Source organism: Eschrichtius robustus, chromosome 3 (genome assembly GCF_028021215.1).
Source record: "Eschrichtius robustus isolate mEscRob2 chromosome 3, mEscRob2.pri, whole genome shotgun sequence".
NCBI lineage: Eukaryota > Metazoa > Chordata > Mammalia > Artiodactyla > Eschrichtiidae > Eschrichtius > Eschrichtius robustus.
This window is the reverse complement of record NC_090826.1, coordinates 150424449-150446360: the sequence shown is the minus strand read 5'-3', so window position 1 is coordinate 150446360 and position 21912 is coordinate 150424449. Positions and strand designations below refer to the sequence as shown.

The 21912-nt window shown below is 43.5% G+C and overlaps 1 protein-coding gene across 7 annotated transcripts in view; it reads left to right on the top strand.

The window, feature by feature from the left end:
• HHAT (hedgehog acyltransferase) overlaps positions 1 to 21912 on the top strand; it is a 353787-nt gene that overhangs the window by 181112 nt on the left and 150763 nt on the right. For 6 of the 7 annotated variants that reach the window (XM_068538433.1, XM_068538438.1, XM_068538437.1 and 3 more), the window contains one exon: positions 18671 to 18706. The exons of the other annotated variant lie outside the window; for it this stretch is intronic. In XM_068538433.1, the coding sequence (XP_068394534.1) occupies positions 18671 to 18706 (36 nt within the window). The remainder of the gene's footprint in view (positions 1 to 18670; positions 18707 to 21912) is intronic. 7 annotated transcript variants of the gene reach the window in all.

Genomic DNA, 21912 nt, shown 5'->3' with positions numbered 1-21912 from the left:
AGATCTTTTTTGACCCACCTCCTAGAGTAATGGAAATAAAAACAAAAATAAACAAACAGGGCCTAATGAAACTTCAAAGCTTTTGCACAGCAAAGGAAACCATAAACAAGACGAAGAGACAACCCTCAGAATGGGAGAAAATATTGGCAAACGAATCAACGGACAAAGGGTTAATGTCCAAAATATATAAACAGCTCATTCAGCTCAATATTAAAGAAACAAACAACCCAATCCAAAAATGGGCAGAAGACCTAAATAGACATTTCTCCAAAGAAGACATACAGACGGCCATGAAGCACATGACAAGCTGCTCAACATCACTAATTATTAGAGAAATGCAAATCAAAACTACAATGAGGTATCACCTCACACCAGTTAGAATGGGCATCATCAGAAAATCTACAAACAACAAATGCTGGCGAGGGTGTGGAGAAAAGGGAACCCTCTTGCACTGTTGGTGGGAATGTAAATTGATACAGCCACTATGGAGAACAATATGGAGGTTCCTTAAAAAACTAAAAATGGAATTACCATATGACCCAGCAATTCCACTACTGCGCATATACCCAGAGAAAACCATAATTCAAAAAGACACATGCACCCGAATGTTCATTGCAGCGCTATTTACAGTAGCCAGGTCATGGAAGCAACCTAAATGCCCATCAACAGACGAATGGATAAAGAAGATGTGGTACATATATACAATGGAATATTACTCAGCCATAAAAAGGAACGAAATTGAGTCATTTGTTGAGACGTGGATGGATCTAGAGACTGTCATACAGAGTGAAGTAAGTCAGAAAGAGAAAAACAAATATCTTATGTTAACGCATGTATGTGGAACCTAGAAAAATGGTACAGATGACCCGGGTTGCAGGGCAAAAGTTGAGACACAGATGTAGAGAACAAATGTATGGACACCAAGGGGGGAAAACTGCGGTGGGGTGAGGATGGTGGTGTGCTGAATTGGGCGATTGGGATTGGCATGTATACAGTGATGTGTATAAAATTGATGACTGATTAAAAAATAAATAAATAAATAAATAAATAAAAAGGAAATGAATAATTCGAAAAAAACCAAAACACATTCTAAAGAAAGAAAATGTGTCTCTGAGCATCTCAGAGAAGTTTTAGCCCCCTGCAGGTGCTCTGCCAGAAGTAATGACCACAAATTTAAATGAGTGGGGAGGTGATTCTGCTGATTTTCTTGAACCATCTTCATTTGGCGTTGACACACCTTTACTTACACCTGGCTCCCAGGAGAATTCTCTAGAGGATAACCCCTCTGGACGTGAAAATTGAGGCTCAAACACCAAATCTGAGAACGTTCATGTTCACCCAAGAGGTGGTATTCTGGTTGAATCACATGCCTCAGAAAAGTTCCCAGGTTTGACATGCCTGCGTGTCCTCAGGCAAAAATCTTTAATAAGATTATTAGTCAAAACTAATGTTCTCACAAAAGGAATGAAACAGGACCCACGGACCTGCTGGTGGCATTATACTAGAAATTGAAATTAGGTCTGTGGCATTTAACCTGGATGTCAACATCTTAATTTTCGTCAAGGTTAAGCTGAGTAATAGGGAAAGATTGTGGAGACTTTCATCTACTAAGAGAAACAGTCCACAGGAGAGATTTTTACTTTGCATCTAGAAGAATACTTAACAATATGAAATTACAAAACCATCTTATTCACACCAGAGACAAAAATAACACACTGCAAGGAGCACCAGGCCAAACCCAGAAGTCCCATAAAGAAAAAGTTGAAAACAGCCAATGTGTGTTGAAGCTTTTTTATTCTGTAACCATCTCAGGTAACCTGCCCAAAGATACCTTTTTTTTTTTTTTTTTATGACGTTAAATAAAGCCCTTGATTGAAAGTGGGAAGAGATGGGAGAGGGTCAGTGATTTCTTTATGTGCTGCTAAATCCTCTGTGACCCTAGTCCATGCTGGTGCAAGCCTGGTGCAGGCACCTCGGGCCGATCTCAGCAGGACCACCACCATCTCTCAGAACTGGCCTCCCCACCTACTCCGTTCCCTCACTGGGGCCAGGGTGGGATCTTTGTAGAAGGCGAATCTCTGGCCAGTCATTCCTTTGCTTGAATCTGTTTAATGGCTGCCTAGTGCCCTTAGGATAAACTGCAAACTCTGAGGTGCAAGCTTGTTGAGAGAGGCAGTGTGAAGGCCCAGATCGCCGCTGTGGGCGTGGAGCCACACCTCCTGGGATAGGATTTGCCTGTGCCGCTTCCCAGCTGAGAACACTTAGGCAAACTATTTACCTTTCTGGGCTTCTGCTGCCTCAACTGTAAAACAGATGATAGTAATAATAGAATCCTTTAGGGTTGTTGTGAGGATTAAATGAGTTCTAACACATGCCAAACACCCAACAAACATTCACTATTATGATGATTGCTACCTAAGGCAACTTCATGTGCCCAAAGCACAGTGAAGGCCAAACAAACCGAAATGGTAGAGTTTGGAGCAGAGAAAGGTTTATTGCAAGGCCATGCAAGGATACAGGTGGCTCATGCCCAAAAAAACCCCCAGCTCCCCTAAGGGGTTCAGCAAAGCATTTTTAAAGGCCAGGTGGACGGGGGTGGGTCGCAGGATATGTGATCAGCTTGTGCACAATTCTCTGATTGGTTGATGGTGAGGTAACAGGGCCATGTCACAGGGGTTAACATTTTCAATCCTGAGGCTCCAGGAGGCCTGAGGGCTGTGTGCTTATGGTCATCAGGTAGTTAACGTCTTACATTTGGTGGGGTTTTCACATCTGTACAACAACTCAGGAAATGTGCATCAGATACTGTTATCTAGGTACTTCAGAGAGGAGCGAAAGCAGAGGATATGAGGGGAGGGGGCTGTCCCTGGAAGGCCCCATAGGGTCCTGCTTGGTTACATGATTATTTATATTTTGCTCTCATTTTGCTTCTGCCCCTCAGTCGTATCAACTGTTTGCAATACCTTCCCCACCTCCATTCACCTAATGGGACATATTTCCTCTGGTCTCTATTTCTATAAGCCGCTTCCTTTGATTGGAATGTCACCACACACACACACACACACACACACACACAGACACGCATGCACACACGCACTCTTACACATCTATGCGCATCCTCTCCATTCGCCTACTACATCCTCTGGCTAACTCTTCAACCTCCAAAGCTCAGCTCAGTCAAGTCTCCTTTACTCTGATTGGCCTAGCCACATGTCATTGTCTGCATCTTCTAGGCTCCCACTTCTCCAGTTCTTGCTTTAATCCTACCACTTATCACACGGTAGAATGACGGCCTATTCACCTGTAGGTCTTTCCTCACTGCTTTTATCCTTGTGAAAGAGGGATTATATCTTGGTCATTTCTGTATACTCACTATCTATGTGTGCTTGTGATCTTGGAGAGACAGCAGAGAGTGGTGGCTTGAAGCAAGATCTTAGTTCCCTGGCCAGCAATTGAACCTGGGTATCCTGGGTGAAAAATCAGGAATGCTAACTGCTAATCCACCAGGGGCTAGGGGCTAGAGGCAAAGTTGCCCTGGATCTTGCCCCGGCTCTTGCCCCACTTGAAAAATGAATTTCTCGAGGAGGCAAAAAACTGTAAAAACAGGTACAAAGTTTATTATTAGAGACACAGCACAACATGTGGGAGAGCACACAGAGAAACAGTTTGTTTAGTTAAGACAGAAGCAAGGCAGAAATACACACTGGGAGAGAAAGGGTGTGTGAATCTTCCCTAATGAGGAGTAGCGCAGTAAAGGGGTAGTTAAATCATTTATATAGGGCAGTTTTTCCGGGTCTTTGTTTACTTTTGGCCAGTTATCTTACTTCTTTTCCCACACCTGACCTGTCCTAGGGCCCTCCCCCATATGTGTGCACATCTTTTTGCCAAGATGGAGTCCAGTGCAGAGGCCTATGGGGAGGTTGACACCACCCATAATAGGGTGGCGCCCCCTCCCTTTTTGACCCCCAAGGAACTTTTCTGCACATTTGTAGTTGGGGAGGTCTCCTTAACCTCAGGAGTGGGCATCTTATCTCTTTACTTCAGCAGAGCTCAGCTCCTCCCATTAACTTTGTCCTTGGAGTGTCCAGGGAAAACAAAGCTCTAATTTTACTCCACTTGACAAACACCAGCTGTTGGATATGCTAAGTTTGAAACTGCTTTTAGACATCCAACTAGAGATGTTTAAAAAACACAGGGAGATGTGTGGGTCTGGAGGATAAGAGAGAGGTCTGGGTCAGAAATACCAATTAGGGAGTTTTTGTCATACAGATAGCATTTAAAATTTGGATATAGGATGGCGGGACTGCCAAAACAATGAATATATGGGGACGAGAAGGGGACCGAGGACCAGTGAGCCCACGCTCTCTGACTTGACGGGTTGGAGGTCGGCAAAGGCATCTGAGAAGGAGCAGCCAGTGAGTTGTGAGGAAAACCAGGAGAGTGTGGTGTCCGGATGACTAAATGAAGGTCAGGGGAGATATTTATATGCTAGATTACAAACAATATCAATATACATCATATGTAACAGTTAAGATGAATATGTAATAAATACTTCATATAAATATATCTTTATATAAATGCAAATAAATTAGAAAGTATATGTAATGGATTACATCTGGGGGAATAACCAGGAATCAGAACACCTGGGTGTTGGGCTCAGTTCTCCTGTTCTTAGTGTTTTGACTCTAGACAATTTAAATAGCTATTTTGAGCAACATTTTTTTACTCATGGGGAAAGTGGGGATTTTAATCCTGGTCTCACTATCAGAGTTATCGTGAGAATCGGTTGAAATAATTGATATAGATATGGTTTGTTACCACGTACTCCCTCTCTCATATCTATATTCTCTATCTCTATCCATATACACACATGTATATATGCATGTATACTTATATGTGTATATATGCATTTATGGGATTCCAGATATTTGGTGTATTATTAATGTCTCATGAATCACTCAGGTTTATGACCTATTGGTGGGTCATAATCATTTCGGTGGGTTGCAGACAGCGTTTTGAAAAAATAGAATAGAAAGCATCACTATGAATTGCTCAGAGTAAAGGTAAGTCAGATTTCTTGAAGCTCTCTGTTTCAGTTATATACCTGTAGTAGTTATCTCTTCCTATGTAACAAATCACCCCAAAACTTAGCAGTTTAAAACAACAAGCATTTATTATTTCTGAGGGTCAGTGGCTGCCCAGCTGGATGGTTTGACTCAGGTTGAAGACAAGCTGTCCTCCAGGGCTGTGGTCATCGGGAGACTTGACTGGGCTGGAGGAACCACTTGCAACCACGCTTGTGCCCATTGGCTGGAGGCTCAGCTCCTGGTCATGTGGGTCTTTCCTTAGGGCTACTCATGACATCGTAGCTGGCTTCCCCCAGGGCACATGATCTGAGAGAGAGAGCAAGAGAGCATCTCCAGGACAGAAGCCACAGTCTTGTTTATAACCTCCTCTCATCACTTCTGCCATGATTCTCTTCTGTTCCGTTAGTCACACAGATCAATCCTGGCACAGTGGGGACTACACAAGGGTGTGACGCCAGGAGGCAAGGGCCGTTGAGGACCACATTGGAGCCTGGCTACCACAGCCTCTCTAGATATTTGTGAATACTGGGTTGAGATATAAACTACATTTCTTCATGTGGGTCATGTGAAAAAAATGTTTAAGAAACACCGTTCTACGATGTCTCATTGGACAGAGGTGTACATTAGCTGGCAGAAGCCCATTTAAGAAGCTCCGCTCTTTTATACCCATGGTTAATTACCAGTGACTTTCAGATCATGAATATGAACACCAGTGATTTTTACAATGAAACACTACAACTGAAGTCTAAATGGGCTGTGTGGGTCTGTTTATCCTTAAATAAAATGAGCCTGTGCTTGTGCCCTTTCCTAGTCCCCCATCTGATTTCTGTAGTGCTGCATCATTTACCCGTCTGGTCATCTGGCAACACATCTGCTGTTTGTGGGTTCTCACTTCAAATCTGTGGCCACATTTTATGCCAACTGTGTGACTTGTTTCATGTATCTTGTGGAATATGATATCTGGGTTTGTCATAGTAATTGTACTTTCTGCCTTTTTTTTTTTTTTTTTTTTCTGTTTGCTTATTGGCCTGTGGGTGTGGTCTGAGTAAGGAGCTTGTGGGAAATTTTACCTGTAGATAAAGGAGTTTACCTGTAGATAAAGATGTAGGTTTATAATTAAACTTTTATGTTTTGTGAAGAAGGCTTATTACATACATAACAGTGTGTGCCCTATTTAAAGGACTCTTATAGAATATTTATAGCTGTGACTTTTAATATAGCTTAATATACCCTGGCTGTGAAAAACAAACCTGTTTTAGCTTTCCTAGCCGAGTTTTAAAAAAAATTAACGCTAAGTGACTGAAAAAGAACAAATGATCTTTGAAGCACTAATGGACTCTAAGCAGGCTAGGAAGTCTCTAGTTAAACAGTTAAGAGACCAGTGGAAGGCACAACACTAAGTAAAAACATATGGCCATTGGCTTTTAACTTAAAACTGTGGGAGTTTCACAATGGAGTAGTTTCTTAGGGGTAAAGGGAGTGCTACCAATTAATTGGAAAGCAGCTGTTTTACAAGAAGCCTTGTGGTTTGCTGTTTACTGTTTGTGCTTCAGAATGCTCATACTGCTTCTGAGCCCTGCAACCATAGATTTTTTTGACTTGTTGAGATCTTGTGACTGAGGGCTTTTCTCCATCACAAGTTGCAGGGGAGGATCAGAGGAGGACTGTTATTCTCAGCAGGCTCCCAGGGACAGAGGCCCATTTGGTTCTCAAAGAGGAGCTCTCCTAGCAATCCGGGCTTACTGTATTTTTTATTTGTGTATTAGTTGCCTCCCTAACCAGTAAACTCTTAGAAGCAGACACTGTCCTCAGCACCTGCCAGTAACTGGCTCAAGGCAGGGACTAGACACCTATTTGTTGAAGGGAGGAAGAAAATTCTTTATTCTGTTGAATGGGTTTATGTTTAGAAGAACAAGGTTTGTGGTACAATATGCATGTGATGCTACTTTTTCTCAGGGTTTCTATTAAGTGTAGTAAAATTTAATTTTCCTTGAAATATGTGAACTTTAAAATGTTGACAACTATTTACAATATCATTTTTCTTTCTTGAAGTAAGATCTTTATTTTCCTTTGAAGCCTATCTCATTTTCGGTAACATTCAATGGGAGAAGGGCTTAATTTTCATAACGCAGACGTGGCCCACTGACAGTGTGAGTGAGCAGGTCGGGGACTGCTGAGCTAAAGGACTGAAGGTCTCTTGAGGTTCAAAGCTGTGTACATCCCTGAAGGCCAGAGTCCTTGTAGACCAAGCAGCATCATCTGTCAGCTGTATGAGATGCCTTCCTCTCTATCCACGTTACTGAACCAAACTTGGGTACTCTCCCGCCATGCGCAGTAAAGCCAATCTACTGACATTGGGTTGTGGTGAAGGAAAGTGCAGCTTTTATTGTAAAGCGCCAGACAAGGAGTCCTGGAAAGCTAATGCTCGAAAAGCCCAAACTCCGCGATGGGTTTCAGCAAAGCATTTTTAAAGGCAAGGTGAGGGAGGGTATTTCTAGGTCATGTGATCAACTCGTGTCCAATTCTCTGACTGGTTGATGGTTAGGTAACAGGGCGGTGTCACAGGGGTTAACATTATCCATCTTTAGGCTCTAGTAGGCCTGGAGACCATGTGCTCATGGTCATCAAGTAGTTAACTTCCATTTGGTAGGGTTTTTCTGCATCTGTAAAACAACTCAGGAAATGTGCATCAGGTACTGTTATCTAGGTACTTCAGAGAGGAGCGAAAGCAGAGGATATGAGGGAAGGGCTGTCCCTGGAAGGCGCCGTAGGATCCTGCTTGGTTACATCCAGAACACGGAACAAAGGACCACTAATGAGGTTGACGTAGGCTTGGCCCACTGACCTGGCTTTGGCATTATAACTATGAAAAACAAAAGCAAATGTCTGCATGATGGTTTGTGAAAAGTCAAGAGCTTTTTGTGTGTATTAGCTCTCTGCCTTGCTGTCTCTTGATTTTTCCTTGCTGGCTGTGCTGGGCTGATCAGTCCCATGCAGTGTGTCCTGTCTGGTTTGCGTAAGACCATCTGTGTCGTGCTGCTTTAAGCCTCAGGCCTTGCACCGTGATACAGCCGTGCGAAGTTCCATCCTCATCTGTGCCTCTCTGCTCCCTGCTCCCCGTTCCCTATACCTGTATCTGCTGGATTGCGATGTGAGTTATTTTCCCCTTGACAAAGGTTGCTGTGTAACCTCTTCTATTTTTTTTCTTCTGAATTTCAATAAAGATAATTTGATAGAAAGTTACAGAAGGAAAGATAGTCATATTCACTTTGATTAGCTGGAGCCATCTAGGTAAAAGAGATGCCTAAGGAGAGACTAAGAAATTTTGCTAGTAATTAGCATAGGAGAGGCCGCAAAGAATTGGAGACCCATTGTTTTAAAACCCTGGAACTCTGCTTAAATCTTGGACAGTCAAGTAGGGAGTAAATAGCAAAGGGGCATTCTTATCAAGGCTCCCATGTACAATTAGTATGAAAATAAAACTGAAGAGGGAAAGGGTATAAATTAGTGAGAATTGACACTAATATCAAATTTATTTATAAAATGTATTATCAAGTATCATTTTTATATATAATGATATACATAATATATATATTTCATTTTTTTGAAATTCCAATTATCATAATGAATCTTTTGTTTCAGTATAAAAAAGAGGAAGAACCTGTGTCCCTCACCCCAGTTAAACAGACTTGAGTCTTATTTCTGTCTTTTCAAACCTATTGGCCTTAGATTATTAATAGTGGCAGAACCAAATGTTTCACTGTCCCAAGGAGTGAAACTAGATCACTGATGATCATGTGATGCAGTTTTTCAGACCATAATGAACAGCTTCATCAGGCACATGGCATGAGTGATCACTCATCGTAATGTTGTATCCACAAGAGAAATGCTGTATGGTGGAACAAGATTTTAATCAGATGACTGATTGTAAATATACATGTACAGGGAAGACTTTTCAACTTTTAAGACTGTGTTAACATTTGCTCTGTGCTAAATTCCTGTGTTTTGGTGGCATTTTGGGGATAAGTATTGACTTGTTTAATTGCCTAGTTCCCAATCCCAACCTTCTGAGGCCTGACCTACTTTGTCGAGGTTCCTGAAACACTGAGTATCTTGGGTCCAGTTTACTTTATAAACAGAAGTGGAGGCCCATGTCTCTATATATCTTCCCTGATGGGGGAATAACAGGCAAAGATCAGATGTTCTCATTCTCTATTTGGAGATAATTCAGTAGTCAGGTTGTCAAGGGCAACCTGGGCAGAAAGATCAGCAGGGCTGTATCAGCAATTCCATGGGGGTATGTTTTCTCTCCTTTTATCTTGTTGCTTCTGGTTGCCTTCTGGCCATCATCACTGCAAGTGCTGCCTGGGAGAGAGAAGAGTACATCTATCACCATCTCCTATGGCTCTGGAGCCAGCTCTCCTCCTACTCAGCAGTATTTTAGATTCCAGCCCATAGTGGTGTTCTGCGGGGGTCCTAGTAACTGGCTTCCAGGGGGAGGAGCCTAAGTACCATGGAATTGACATGCTGCCTAGAAGGCACTTCCCACCCCAGATGGGCCAACTTCTATTTATCCTACAAACCCCAGCTAGAACACTACCTCCTCTGGGAAGCCCTTACTGCATGCCTCCCCTGCTGTTATAATTTAAATACCTGTTTCGTGAGCGGCTGGACACTGTGTTTGCTTTTTGGGGGGGTTTTTTGGTTTGTTTGATTTTTTTCAAGACCCTGTCCATCCCATCAGTAGGTGCTTTAATTTTATTAATGTGAGGGGACCCCCTCTTCCATAGCCTACCTCAGCAATTAATATCCCCTATTACTATGTTTCAGGTCCCCAAACCCAGTGTATTCTCCTTAAGAATTAAAAACAATCTGTCCTAGTCCAGAAATTACAAACACAATCTTTTGATAAGCATATCTCATTTGATTTATAATATATGTCACTTTAAAAGCCCTGAATTTTTTTTTTTTCCTGTCTTGCCCCTAGGTTTTCCTGACCATTTTCTTTCTTTTTTTTTTTTTAGATTCCATATATATGTGTTAGCATACGGTATTTGATTTTCTCTTTCTGACTTGCTTCACTCTGTATGACAGTCTCTAGGTCCATCCACCTCACTACAAATAACTCAGTTTCGTTCCTTTTTATGGCTGAGTAATATTCCATTGTATATATGTGCCACATCTTCTTTATCCATTCATCTGTTGATGGACACTTAGGTTGCTTCCATGTCCTAAAGCCCTGAATTTTTAATGAGGAGATCTGAGTTCAAGTTGAAGTTGGGTTCCTTATTAACTATATGATTGGAGACAAATCATTTAACCTTCATTCATGCATTTATTCTTTCATTCATGTATTTATTGAGCCTGTGGGCCAGGCCCTGTTAGGCACCCTGCATTGGCTTCCTTAGCTAGCAAATGGGCATAATATACGAGCCCTAATTTTCCTTACAGTTTGTTAAGAACTGTTTGTGACAGTGCTTTGTAAATGTAAAGCTCTATTGAGACATTATTTATTGTTATTTTAATGGACAAGGACTTGTGCATTAGGAATAGAATAGAACAAAGAAGCAGAGAATTGCTTCTTTAGTAGAATTTGTTGTAGCCACATCAGAAAAGTGTTATGGACATATCAAAGTACAACATCTGGGGTGGATCAGCCTTAATTCTTTTTTTTTGTTTTTTCTTCCTTGCTATCTCTACATTTTTTTTTTTTTTTAGTACGTATTTAATATAATTATTTGTTTATTTATTTTAGGCTGGGTTCAGTCTTCATTGCGGTGCGCGGGCTTCCTCATTGAGGTGGCTTCTCTTGTTGAGAAGCACGGGCTCTGGGCGCACAGGCTCAGTAGTTGTGGCTCACGGGCTCCAGAGCACAGGCTCAGTAGTAGCAGCACATGGACTTAGTTGCTCCACGGCATGTGGGATCTTCCTAGACCAGGGCTCGAACCCGTGTCCCCTGCATTGGCAGGCGGATTCTTAACCGCTGCCCCACCAGGGAAGTCCCGCTATCTCTACATTTGAAATATAATCCTGAGAACAAGAATCCCCTTGGCTTAGCCTCGGTGTCTTTCCTATCCTCCTCAGGAAGGCAGAAACAGGAACTGACTATCTCACTAGAACTGGACACAGTGGGTGAGAGGGAGGTCCCCAGAAGGACGTCAGGCCTCCTCCAACATAAACAAGCAAGCAAACAGAAGCAGCAAATGTCTACCACGTAACTCTTATCCATTTTTCTCTCAACGGATGACTTTGTCTCATACTCTGTTAAAAGGCCTCCCTCTACTAATTCTGCTGGCTTCTGCACCCATCCATCCCTTGGCACAGTGGAAAATTTGCCCCCAGATAAACAAAAAAAAACACCTCGTTTGTCTCATCCTTCTGAAGCTACGACCCTCCTTCCTCCCCTTTAGGACCACACTGTATACCCAACATGGGAGTTATTTATACCCACTGTCCCTGCTTCCTCTCCTTGCCATTCACTCTTCACTCTGGCCTGGCTTCCATTTCAGCCACTCAGTGAGACTGCACTGGTCCAAGCTGCCAATGACCTTTCGTGTTGGCCAGTATGTCTAGTGGATATTTTTACATGAAGAAATGAAAAGCAAGATGAACTTAGATCACCGTGCACAAAAGTTAACTTCAAATAGCTTAGCGACTTAAATATAAGAGCAAAACTTAAAACTTTTAGAAGAAAACATAGGAGAAATATCTTCAAGACTGTGGGTGAGGCAAAGATGTCTTAGCCATGACACTGAAAGCATGATCCATAAAAGAAAAGTTGATAAGTTGGACTTTTAAAAATTCAAGATTTTTGCACTTCAAAAAACAATTTTAAGAAAACAAAAAGAGAAGCTACAGACTGCGAGAATATATTTTCAAGTCACACATTGGATAAAGGACCTGTTTCTAGAATGTACACAAGCGTAGGAACTTAGCTTTCTTGTTCACTGTTGTATTCTAAGCATCTATTGCAGTGCATGACATTTGGAAGGGGCTCCATAAATATTTGTGGGATAAATGAATGAATATAAATAGCACTAATGCAGTTTGGAGAAGAGTTTTTAGGAACATAATAAAGACTGAGGAGGAGAGAAAATAATCTGGAACATTTGTAGAATGCACTTGTACCCACTGCATTTATTCCTTTTTGGCACTGTAGGTATCATCGTCTCCATGCCACAGTGAAGGAAACTGAGACATGCAGGGATGATTTATTTTTTTGCCTGAGATCAAATACTATTAAGTGGGAGAGCCAGAGAGCAGACCCTGAATTTCTAATTCCACATAAGGAAACACGGGACATGGTTTCCACCGTAGTTTAAGAAAGCTCTTCACTCCCGAGCCACTTATGCCTGGCACTGTGCCTTCTCTCCTTGTCTTTTTCCAACAGTATGAGATGTCTGGATCTCTAGGCTTTGGGGTTATTTTCTCAGAATTTGCTCCCTGATAATATGATGGCAGACACACTTGTCTGATGCAGTGAAGAGCTGTCATGCGAAAACCTGGCACTAGCTTTCACTATGTTTGTTTTTGAGAATTTGTCCTCCCAGGACTACAATTCTCATTTTCTACCTTCCCGTCAAACTGTATTTCACCAAGCATGTTTTGGCTGCCAACTGGGATCTGACCGGCCTAAGTTCACTTTCACTTTTCCCTGTTTTCCCCACATCACTTTCTGTTCGTGACTGTGCAGGCTCTAATCTCAAATTGATAGGCAGGTTAGATCCAGACTGGGCCAGACTGTGGAAAAGCATAAGAAAGTGAGGGAATGGCATGCTGCAGACGCTATACACGTGATTTTACAGGTGGCGATGGAGATGGTGTGACCTGATGCCAGTTATTATATGATGTCAACAGGAAGCCTGTTCTAAGTAACAATATTATGTCCTGAGCATTCTCAGAAAATAAAGACACTGATTGAGGCCGAGAGGAGGGCGGTACTGTGACACTTTGAATAAATTAGAACTGGGGTCTAGGGGACCTGGACTGTTAAGCCTCAGCTCTGCTGCTCGTTGTGTAGTTGTGTTTCAAATTATTTCATCTTCCTTATCCTTTCTTTCCTCATCTGTCAAGTGAGGAGGTTAGAGCCGATAAACTTTAAGGTCTTTTTCACTCTTTGAAATTAAGTTAGGTAGCCCAACCAGAACTAACCAGGGCTTCTTGAGTCTGGGTGTAAACTTTATTCTCCTAGTGATTTGATTTCTTTTTTAACCTCCAGCCCTCTAAGTCAGTCTTCAAACTTCCCAGGTAGGAATGTGAGAGCTAAACTCATGTGAGTCAGCCCACTCATGGGAGAAACAGGTCTGGAGATGAAAAACTGTGAGGATTGTACATTGAAGAAGGCGAGGCAAGGATTGAGATCTGAATATGGTACCTCACCAAATACTGCCCCGCATATGTCGTGCTAAGTGGCCATAACAACAGTGGTTCTAAACCAGGGGTCCCCAACCCCTGGGCCATGGACCGCTACCGGTCTGTGGCCTGTTAGGAACCAGGCCACACAGCAGGAGGTGAGCGGCCGGCGAGCGAGTGAAGCTTCATCTGTATTTACAGCCGCTCCCAATCACTTGCATTACTGCCTGAGCTCCGCCTCCTGTCAGATCAGCGGTGGCATTAGATTCTCATAGGAGCGTGAACCCTACTGTGAACTGCGCATGCGAGGGATCTGGGTTGCATGCTCCTTATGAGAATCTAACGCCTGATGATCTGAGGTGGAGCTGAGGCGGTGGTGCTAGCGCTGGGGAGTGGCTGCAAATACAGATTATCATTAGCAGAGAGGTTTGACTGCACAGAGACCATAATAAATCAATTGCTTGCAGACTCGTATCAAAACCCCATCAGTGAGTGGCAAGTGAAAACAAGCTCAGGGCTCCCACTGATTCTGCATTATGGTGAGTTGTATAATTATTTCATTATATATTACAATGTAGTAATAATAGAAATAAAGTGCACAGTAAATGTAATGAGCTTGAATCATCCCGAAACCATCCCCCCACCCCATCCCCGGTCCGTGGAAAAATTGTCTTCCACGAAACCGGTCCCTGGTGCCAAAAAAGGTTGGGGACTGCTGTTCTAAACCATACCTCACTGATTATATGACATTTGCAGCTTCTGGCCACAGTTCATTGCTTTTTTTTTTTTTAAAACTCTAGCCCCCAACCAGCCAAGATCAGCCTGGGAGAGAGGACCAGAACCCCAAAAGGCAGGCAGCCTGGCAGAGCAGACCAGATCCTGGATCTAACTGTGGGCACTGGTCTGAGTTCTGCCACGGACATGCTGTGTTGGCCTGACCCTTCCTTTTCTCAGAGGGGGTTCTCTGTGCTCTGTGAGTAAATGTAAGTGCACACCACTCTGACAGGTGGTACGAACCTAATTTTGATGCACTGTGAGGCCCCAACAGGAACAGCAGTCAGAATCGTAATAAATAAACCGTCAGGGTTGCAATGGAAGCATTAACCCAGGCACAGTCTACTAATTTGCTGATGGTTATCAGACACGAGCTACTGCTATGGAAGCAAGGCTTCATACTTAGAGATGCTTCCAGAAAGTGACTGAAACAAGGAGTTGGAAGCCTGAGGCTAGGTGGCAGCTTTAAGTTCATCCATTCTGGTTTTCTGTCTGATGGTTCAATCTCCTCTAAACACCCTTTTAACCCATGCTTGAACTCGTCTTGTGATGGGAAATTCACTGCCTTTTTAGGATATTGCAGCTTGTTCCAAATTTCCCTCTCTTCTATCAAGCTGTTGCTGCTATCAGGTGATGTTCAGACAACAAAAATGTCCATGTCACATATGCACACAGGAGATTTCCCATTTTTATTTTCCTTAAGGAACCAGGAATAATATGCACAGGACCACTGCTTCTTATGTCTCCTCATAAGGATATCTTGGTTTATTGTGAGCTGGTAGCCGTGAGAGATTACTTTCTTAAAAGGTGGTCAGAATAATGGTGCTCTAGTTTGGTAGGTATCTTATTTCAGGAGAGAAGCCCCATTTCTATCTGTGGGTATTTACTTTATGTATTTACAAATAGTAGTGGATGTGTTAAATAATTACTTTTGAGCATCTGCTATCTGCAGTGTACTGTGCTAAGTGCCAGAGCAGGCAGAGGCGTTGGTGCCTTATTACAACACATCAGTCACACGTTGATTTGTTACCCATCTGGGTTCTTGGACTCTTTAATCAATAGAAATTGATAAGAGGCCAGACGAGAAATTCAGGCAAGGCTTTATTGGGACTCCTGCTGCAGCGCGAGGGGGCGAAAACAAGTAACAGGTTCCCTTGCTCGCTCCCGAGGAGGGGCCAGCTGGTCCCTTACATGGGGTTAGGGTTGGGGCGGATGGGTGGGTTGGGGGGAGGAGTGGCTTGGGTGATCTGTCCATCCCCTTGTGGTGCTCTGTGAGTGTGTGTGTGGAGGGGATCGTGCGCAGTACCCTGCTTTTGCTCCAGGCACCTCAGAAGTGTCAGTTGGGTTTTGGCCTTTTTGTATCTTGTTCACAATTTACCCCAGCTGTGCATGCATGCATTTATTTTTAGTCCCTTATAGTTTCTTTGTATTCTGTTGCTCAAGGAGACGTTTGTCCAGGTACAAGCACTGCGGCAAAGAGTCCCGGGTCCCAGGTCCCAACCTGTCTCAGATTCACCCAACTGATACTTACTGAGAATCTGCTTGGTGGCTGCCTTTGGTTCTTGCCCTTAAGGAGTTTGCAGTTCACCAAGGGAGACAGTGTGTGATATCGATCACACTGTATTGAATTATTATTGACTTTGCCACCTCTTTACTAGGCTCTGCTCTCCTTGAAGCGGGGGGTTACGTGCCATGCTTTTAGGGCCGCCGTAGCTACAGGTGAAGCTGGGTGTACACTGGTGTGTATTGGTGTGCCAGTATGAGATGCTGGTCAGGAGCGGGGCAGGCAGGGTGAGGCTCCGGTGCCCCGCACTCAGCTTCAGGGCTCGTTGTGGGACACTGCTCTTCCTGCTTGCCTGCCTATGCCCTCAGCTTGGTGCTCGGCCCTCAGAGTTCCAGCCCTACAGCCGCCTTCTCCAGGGCTCAGGCCCCGCCCGTGCCCTGGATTTAAGTGGCCTCCCTTCCTGGGCTGCAGCGTAAGACAACTTACGTCCTTCTTTTTAATGTGGCTTGCTTCTCCCGCTGAGTTATTGGGAATGGGGCTGCCATTAAAACAACTCTTAAAAACTGGAGGAAAGGAGACTACTGTTTATTGAGTACTCGTGGTGGACCAAGCACTGTGCTAAGCCCCGTATCTCTATTTTCTCACGTAATTCTCATAACCTGCCTACGAGTAAGGGATCTCCATTTTTCCCAGTGGGGAAAAAAATTCTCTGGAGCCCAGAGAATCGACACAACTTTCCAGAGCCTGGCTGACTCTAGGACCCGAGGAGGTAGGTGGCGCCTGCAGAGCCGGTGTGCTAGAGGGAGCGAAGCTGGGGGGCTTGCCCGGAGCAGGGCAGCCACTTTGGGGGAAGCAGAGGGCAGGTGGAGGTGGAAAGGGAGCGCTGATTTAAAATCAACAGCCGTTTTCAATTAGTAATAATGAGGGGCAGTGAGAGCCTGTGCTTTTAGTGGGAGGAGCACGTAATTCGTGGCTGTCAGGGCTCAGTTTGACTCCCAGCTCTGTCCTCTCCTAGCTGTGAGCTCTGTGCCGGTTACTTAGCCTCGGCACTCTGGTTCCGTCACCGATAAATGGGGATGCCAATACCCACCTCGCGGGCAACCATGTACGTGTGTGAGTACTGAAAAGAGTAGTTGCCACCTTCTAGATGCTAAATGAATAACAATTTCTATGAATATTATTAGGTTTTTCATTATTGCTTCAGGGTCTTCTTCCCCTACCGCACCTCTACACTGAGGGTCTCTGTGATTCCTTTCATGTCTGTTTCATCCTCTGATTCCTGTAACAGAGTCTGTTGCTGGTATAATTGAAAAGACCGAAATCTTTGTTTTAATCCATACATACTTCTACTGCCCATATTGCTGTTCCAGCAGACGTACAATTGCTATCTGTCATATGAAAGTTTTACTTATGTGGCTTTGCAACGTAGCCTTGGTTTTGGTTGAGAGGAGGGATCATTTCTGTTTCGGTTTCTTTTTTTTTTAATCTGTGTTAAATATGATTATAGGAATTGACCTTATCCAAGTCAATGTAAAATCAGCTGAAACAAATCAGCTATCCCTGCAGGTATATCTCCCTCTAGAGCTCTGTTCAGAGGCTTATGAGTAAATGGAATTTACGCACAATACCTTGACTCTGAGTTTCCCTGAATTATATGACTATTTCAGGTAAGTGATATAATAAATGAGGTACCTCATATTTTGGCTTTGTTTCTTTATTCTCACCTACCCTGTGTCTATAATCTATAAACAGATGCTTGAGCGCATGAAAGAATCTTGTCATTTAAAGGTATCCCACAAGGAATCCTACTTAAGATCAATAATCACCTGCTATATGTCAGGGACGGTGGGGTGCCAAGTAGGCTGAGGTGTTCCAGGGAAAGGGCTAGGGTGGACCCGGATGCTAGGGACAGTCAGGGCCTGGGCAGTTGGACCGCACTCTAGGGGGAATTTCTGAGTCCACTGCTTACTGTCTGCAGGGACAGAAGTCCCTCGGGCTTTCCCCAGGCTGCTTGCTAACTGGGGAGGCCAGTCCAGTGGGTGGCACATAACCACCACCATCCAGGTGTTAGGAGTAGTGATTATACCTGGTGGGCAGCACCATCATGACTCGGGCCACCCAGTCTTTTTACTCACGGCCAGACCCAAAGGTGAGAGAAGGACACCGGCTAAGCGGGCAGAGGTTTAGGGGGAACAAGCGTGCTCATTAGGGCAACCAAGGCAGTCCCACTCATACGGACTGAGCCAGTCTGGTGGTGTCAGAGGGAGGCTGTGACTGAAGGGGTCCACTACCGCCCAGGGCCTTCTGGATGCTGGTGTGACGCCCAAGCACGATGCAGGCTCACCAGCGAGTGCGTGGAACTGCCTTCTCCCTTCCCTGCTAGAGCGGACCCGGATATGGGTGGGTTGTTCTCTCCTGCGAACAGCTCCAGGGACTATGGGCGGGAGGAGATGGAAGAACAGAGTTGACCTTTCCCCACCCCTGTTCTTCCCTCTGGCCAGTGTGGATTCATGCTTTTAAATCATAATTTCATTTATTTTTGAGTAAGTGAACATCAGAGACAACTAGTGTTATAAAATGACTCCCCTTTTGGAAAGGTGGTGAAGTTCACTTTTCTGGCTTCTGTTTCTAGAGAGAGAGAGTTTAGGCTTGCCGAGATACTCTTGCTCTCATGAAGCAGTGGTTCTGCATCAGAATCATCTGGCGGGCTTGTTAAATCTAATTGCTGGGCCTCGTCCCCAGAATTTCTGAATCAGTGTGTGAGGGTGGGGACTGAGAATTTGCCCAGGGAATGCTGCTGTGGCTGCTCCAGGGGTCATACTTCGAGAACCACTGTCATGGAGTAATCCATGTATTCACCATGTTCCAAATGTAAATGATATATTTTTGGTCAAGTCCACCACTGCTGTGAATATCTTCTATTGATATGCTTGTCTTTGTCTCCCTTCAACAGGTATTTTGACGTTGGACTGCATGATTTCTTAGTTAGGTAAGCCAATAGTTTTTATTTTAGATATCATTGGAATAGCGTGTCTATTATGGAATACTGAGATGAAAATAAAATCCTTGTGAAATATCTTGATAAATAATGGCAACCATATATTTGACAAGAAAACACCACTAGCACTGTTTTTTGTGCCTCCCAGAATCACACAAGAATATCCTTTTTAAACAATCAAAGGAATTTATTTTTAAAGGGGTTTGTATCTGAAATGATAGTTACCCAACTGTTGGGCTACTGGAAAGACAAATGGAAGAGTGAAGAGAGGACTTTCCTGGTGGCACAGTGGTTAAGAATCCGCCTGCCAATGCAGGGGACGCGGGTTCGATCCCTGGTCCTGGAAGATCCCACATGCCGCGGGTAGCCCCTGCTCGCCGCAACTAGAGAAAGCCCGTGTGCAGCAACGAAGACCCAATGCTGCCAAAAATAAATAATTAAATAAATAAATAAATTTATAAAAAAAAGAAAAGTGAAGAGAGCCAGCTTGCATTCATACATTAAACAACCCTCTTGAACAATTTTCCTTCCGTTGAATTTAAGCTTTTTAAACTGAATCTACTAGTTGTCTCACAATCATGAAGATACAGTCTTGTTCATAATTGAAAGAGATCACAGATGGCAGTTTATATCCTAGTATATTGGTGATTTTTACCAGAGTTGGCTTATGGGGCATATTAATTCCAAATAGCTATTAAATCAAACAGAGGTTAAATGGAAATATACCAGAAGATTAACAGTGTTGATAATAACATGCAGGATATTTTTCCTGCTATAAACTTTGCTGTACTTTTTAGATTTTTTATTATACTGAGCATGTATTTGTTATTCTAATAATGGTGGAAAATGGTCATTAAAAATACCTATCAAATATATATGTGGGGAGCAGTAATGGTTGCTGAGGGACTATAAGCTAAGATCACAAGGAAACCAGAAATCATGTAGAGTGATTTACTTTCTGCAAATATGTAGCTCTAAATGCTAATTAATTCTGAGTCCACTAATAAAGAGTATTGTAAATCACATGTGATTTCTGGGTAGATGTTATAGTAGTTCAGTTCTCCACAATGCATGGCCATCTCCCTGTGGTTAAGATGCTGTCTGAGGGGACATGTACATCTTTGGCATCACCTTGATCCTAAACCTGCAGCATTTCCTCTGTGCCAGATTGCATATGGTGGTGTTCCAAGCAAGGCCATACATACCTTGTCCTTCCTCTAGGTCTTTATGCAAGGCTGTGCATGGAAATCTTGGCCTACCCCAAACCCAAGGAATCTGGATTATCCTGGCTTTCTCCAGGATATCACACACAGAAGGCAGTGTGTAAACAGTTACCCTTGACACTTCAAGGGTAAATGTATTTTAGTAGGAGGGTTAAAGGGCCAGTGGTCATGGGAAAGGCAGGCATGAGAATTCTATATCTAAACCGATCAGAAAAACTGTCTGGGTGTACTTCAGGGAGTTGTTTGGATTTTTTGAGTTAATGTCTTTGGTGCTTTGTATTACTCCTGTGCTACTGTTCACATAATTGCTGTGGTAGCTGCAAGTTTGTACTTTTCTTACTTTCTCTAGTAGCTTTCTTGAGGGCAGGGAACATGCCTCAATCACCTTTCCATAATTAAACTGTATGGAATCAACCTTCAACAAACATTTGTGTATGGGAATGTAAATTGATACAGCCACTATGGAAAACAGTATGCAAGTTCCTTAAAAAACAAAAAATAGAACTACCATACGACCCAGCAATCCCACTACTGGGCATATACCCAGAGAAAACCATAATTCAAAAAGAGTCATGTACCACAATGTTCATTGCAGCTCTGTTTACAATAGCCAGGACATGGAAGCAACCTAAGTGTCCATCGACAGATGAATGGATAAAGAAGATGTGGCACATATATACAATGGAATATTACTCAGCCATAAAAAGAAATGAAATTGGGTTATTTGTCGTGAGGTGGATGGACCTAGAGTCTGTCATCCAGAGTGGAGTAAGTCAGAAAGAGAAAAACAAATACCGTATGCTAACACATATATATGGAATCTAAAAAAAAAAAAAAAAAATGGTCATGACAAACCTAGGGGCAGGATGGGAATAAAGACACAGACCTACTAGAGAATGGACTTGAGGACACGGGGAGGGGGAAGGGTAAGCTGGGACGAAGTGAGAGAGTGGCATGGACATATATACACTACCAAATGTAAAATAGATAGCTAGTGGGAAGCAGCCGCACAGCACAGGGAGATCAGCTAGGTGCTTTGTGACCACCTAGAGGGGTGGGATAGGGAGGGTGGGAGGGAGAGACAAGAAGGAGGAGATATGGGGATATATGTATATGTATAGCTGATTCACTTTGTTATAAAGCAGAAACTTACACACCATTGTAAAGCAATTGTACTCCAATAAAGAGGTTAAAAAAAACAAAAAAAAACCCCAACCAAACAAACAAAAAAACAAACATTTGTGTAGAAGTGACTGAATGAGTAAATGAATGAAATGAGGCAGAAAGGACACAGAGGGTGAGGATTAAGAAGAAGCTGTTCATTTATTCAACAGATAATTATTATGCCTACCATGTGCCACTTCCTTGGTTACATCTGGGAATACCAAGGTGAGAAAAATAGACATTTGATTTAAAGCTTTCCCTGAGCTCATCTCTTGCCAGCCTTGTGGTTTGAGCAACTTGAAGTGAGGAGGAGGGGTGCTCTGCCTCTGGGACCCCTCCTCCCTGTCCTTCTTCTGGGCTCCAACCATGTTTCCTTTGTTGGGTGGGGAGGAGGCAGAGGGAAGGGTTAAGTGCCTCTAATGTAACTGGAACAGATGCTGGGACGCCCTGGCCCTGGCCCTGGCAGGAGGCCCTTATGGGTGCGTGCTAGTGAGATGCTCAACTAGTCACCTTAATCGGTTGTTCTGTGAACCAAGCAGAACTGGGGCTTCTTTCTGCCCTGCTATCTTCCTGCAGTTTTCCTTTCTTTTACTCTGGTAGGGGCAGGACAAATCAACGTGCCCACTGTTATCCACTGTGGGAGTAAAAAGTCTCCCTTCTTGCAGGCATGCCCAGTCTCTGGATGAAGTCTCTTCATCCCCTCCCCCAACATACAGCAGCACTCCCCATTAAGCCAGGAACCTAGGGACTCTAAGGAGTCTCTTCCTTGGTCCTCCTACCAGCTTGGGGATAGGGTGGGGCAGGGCGTGG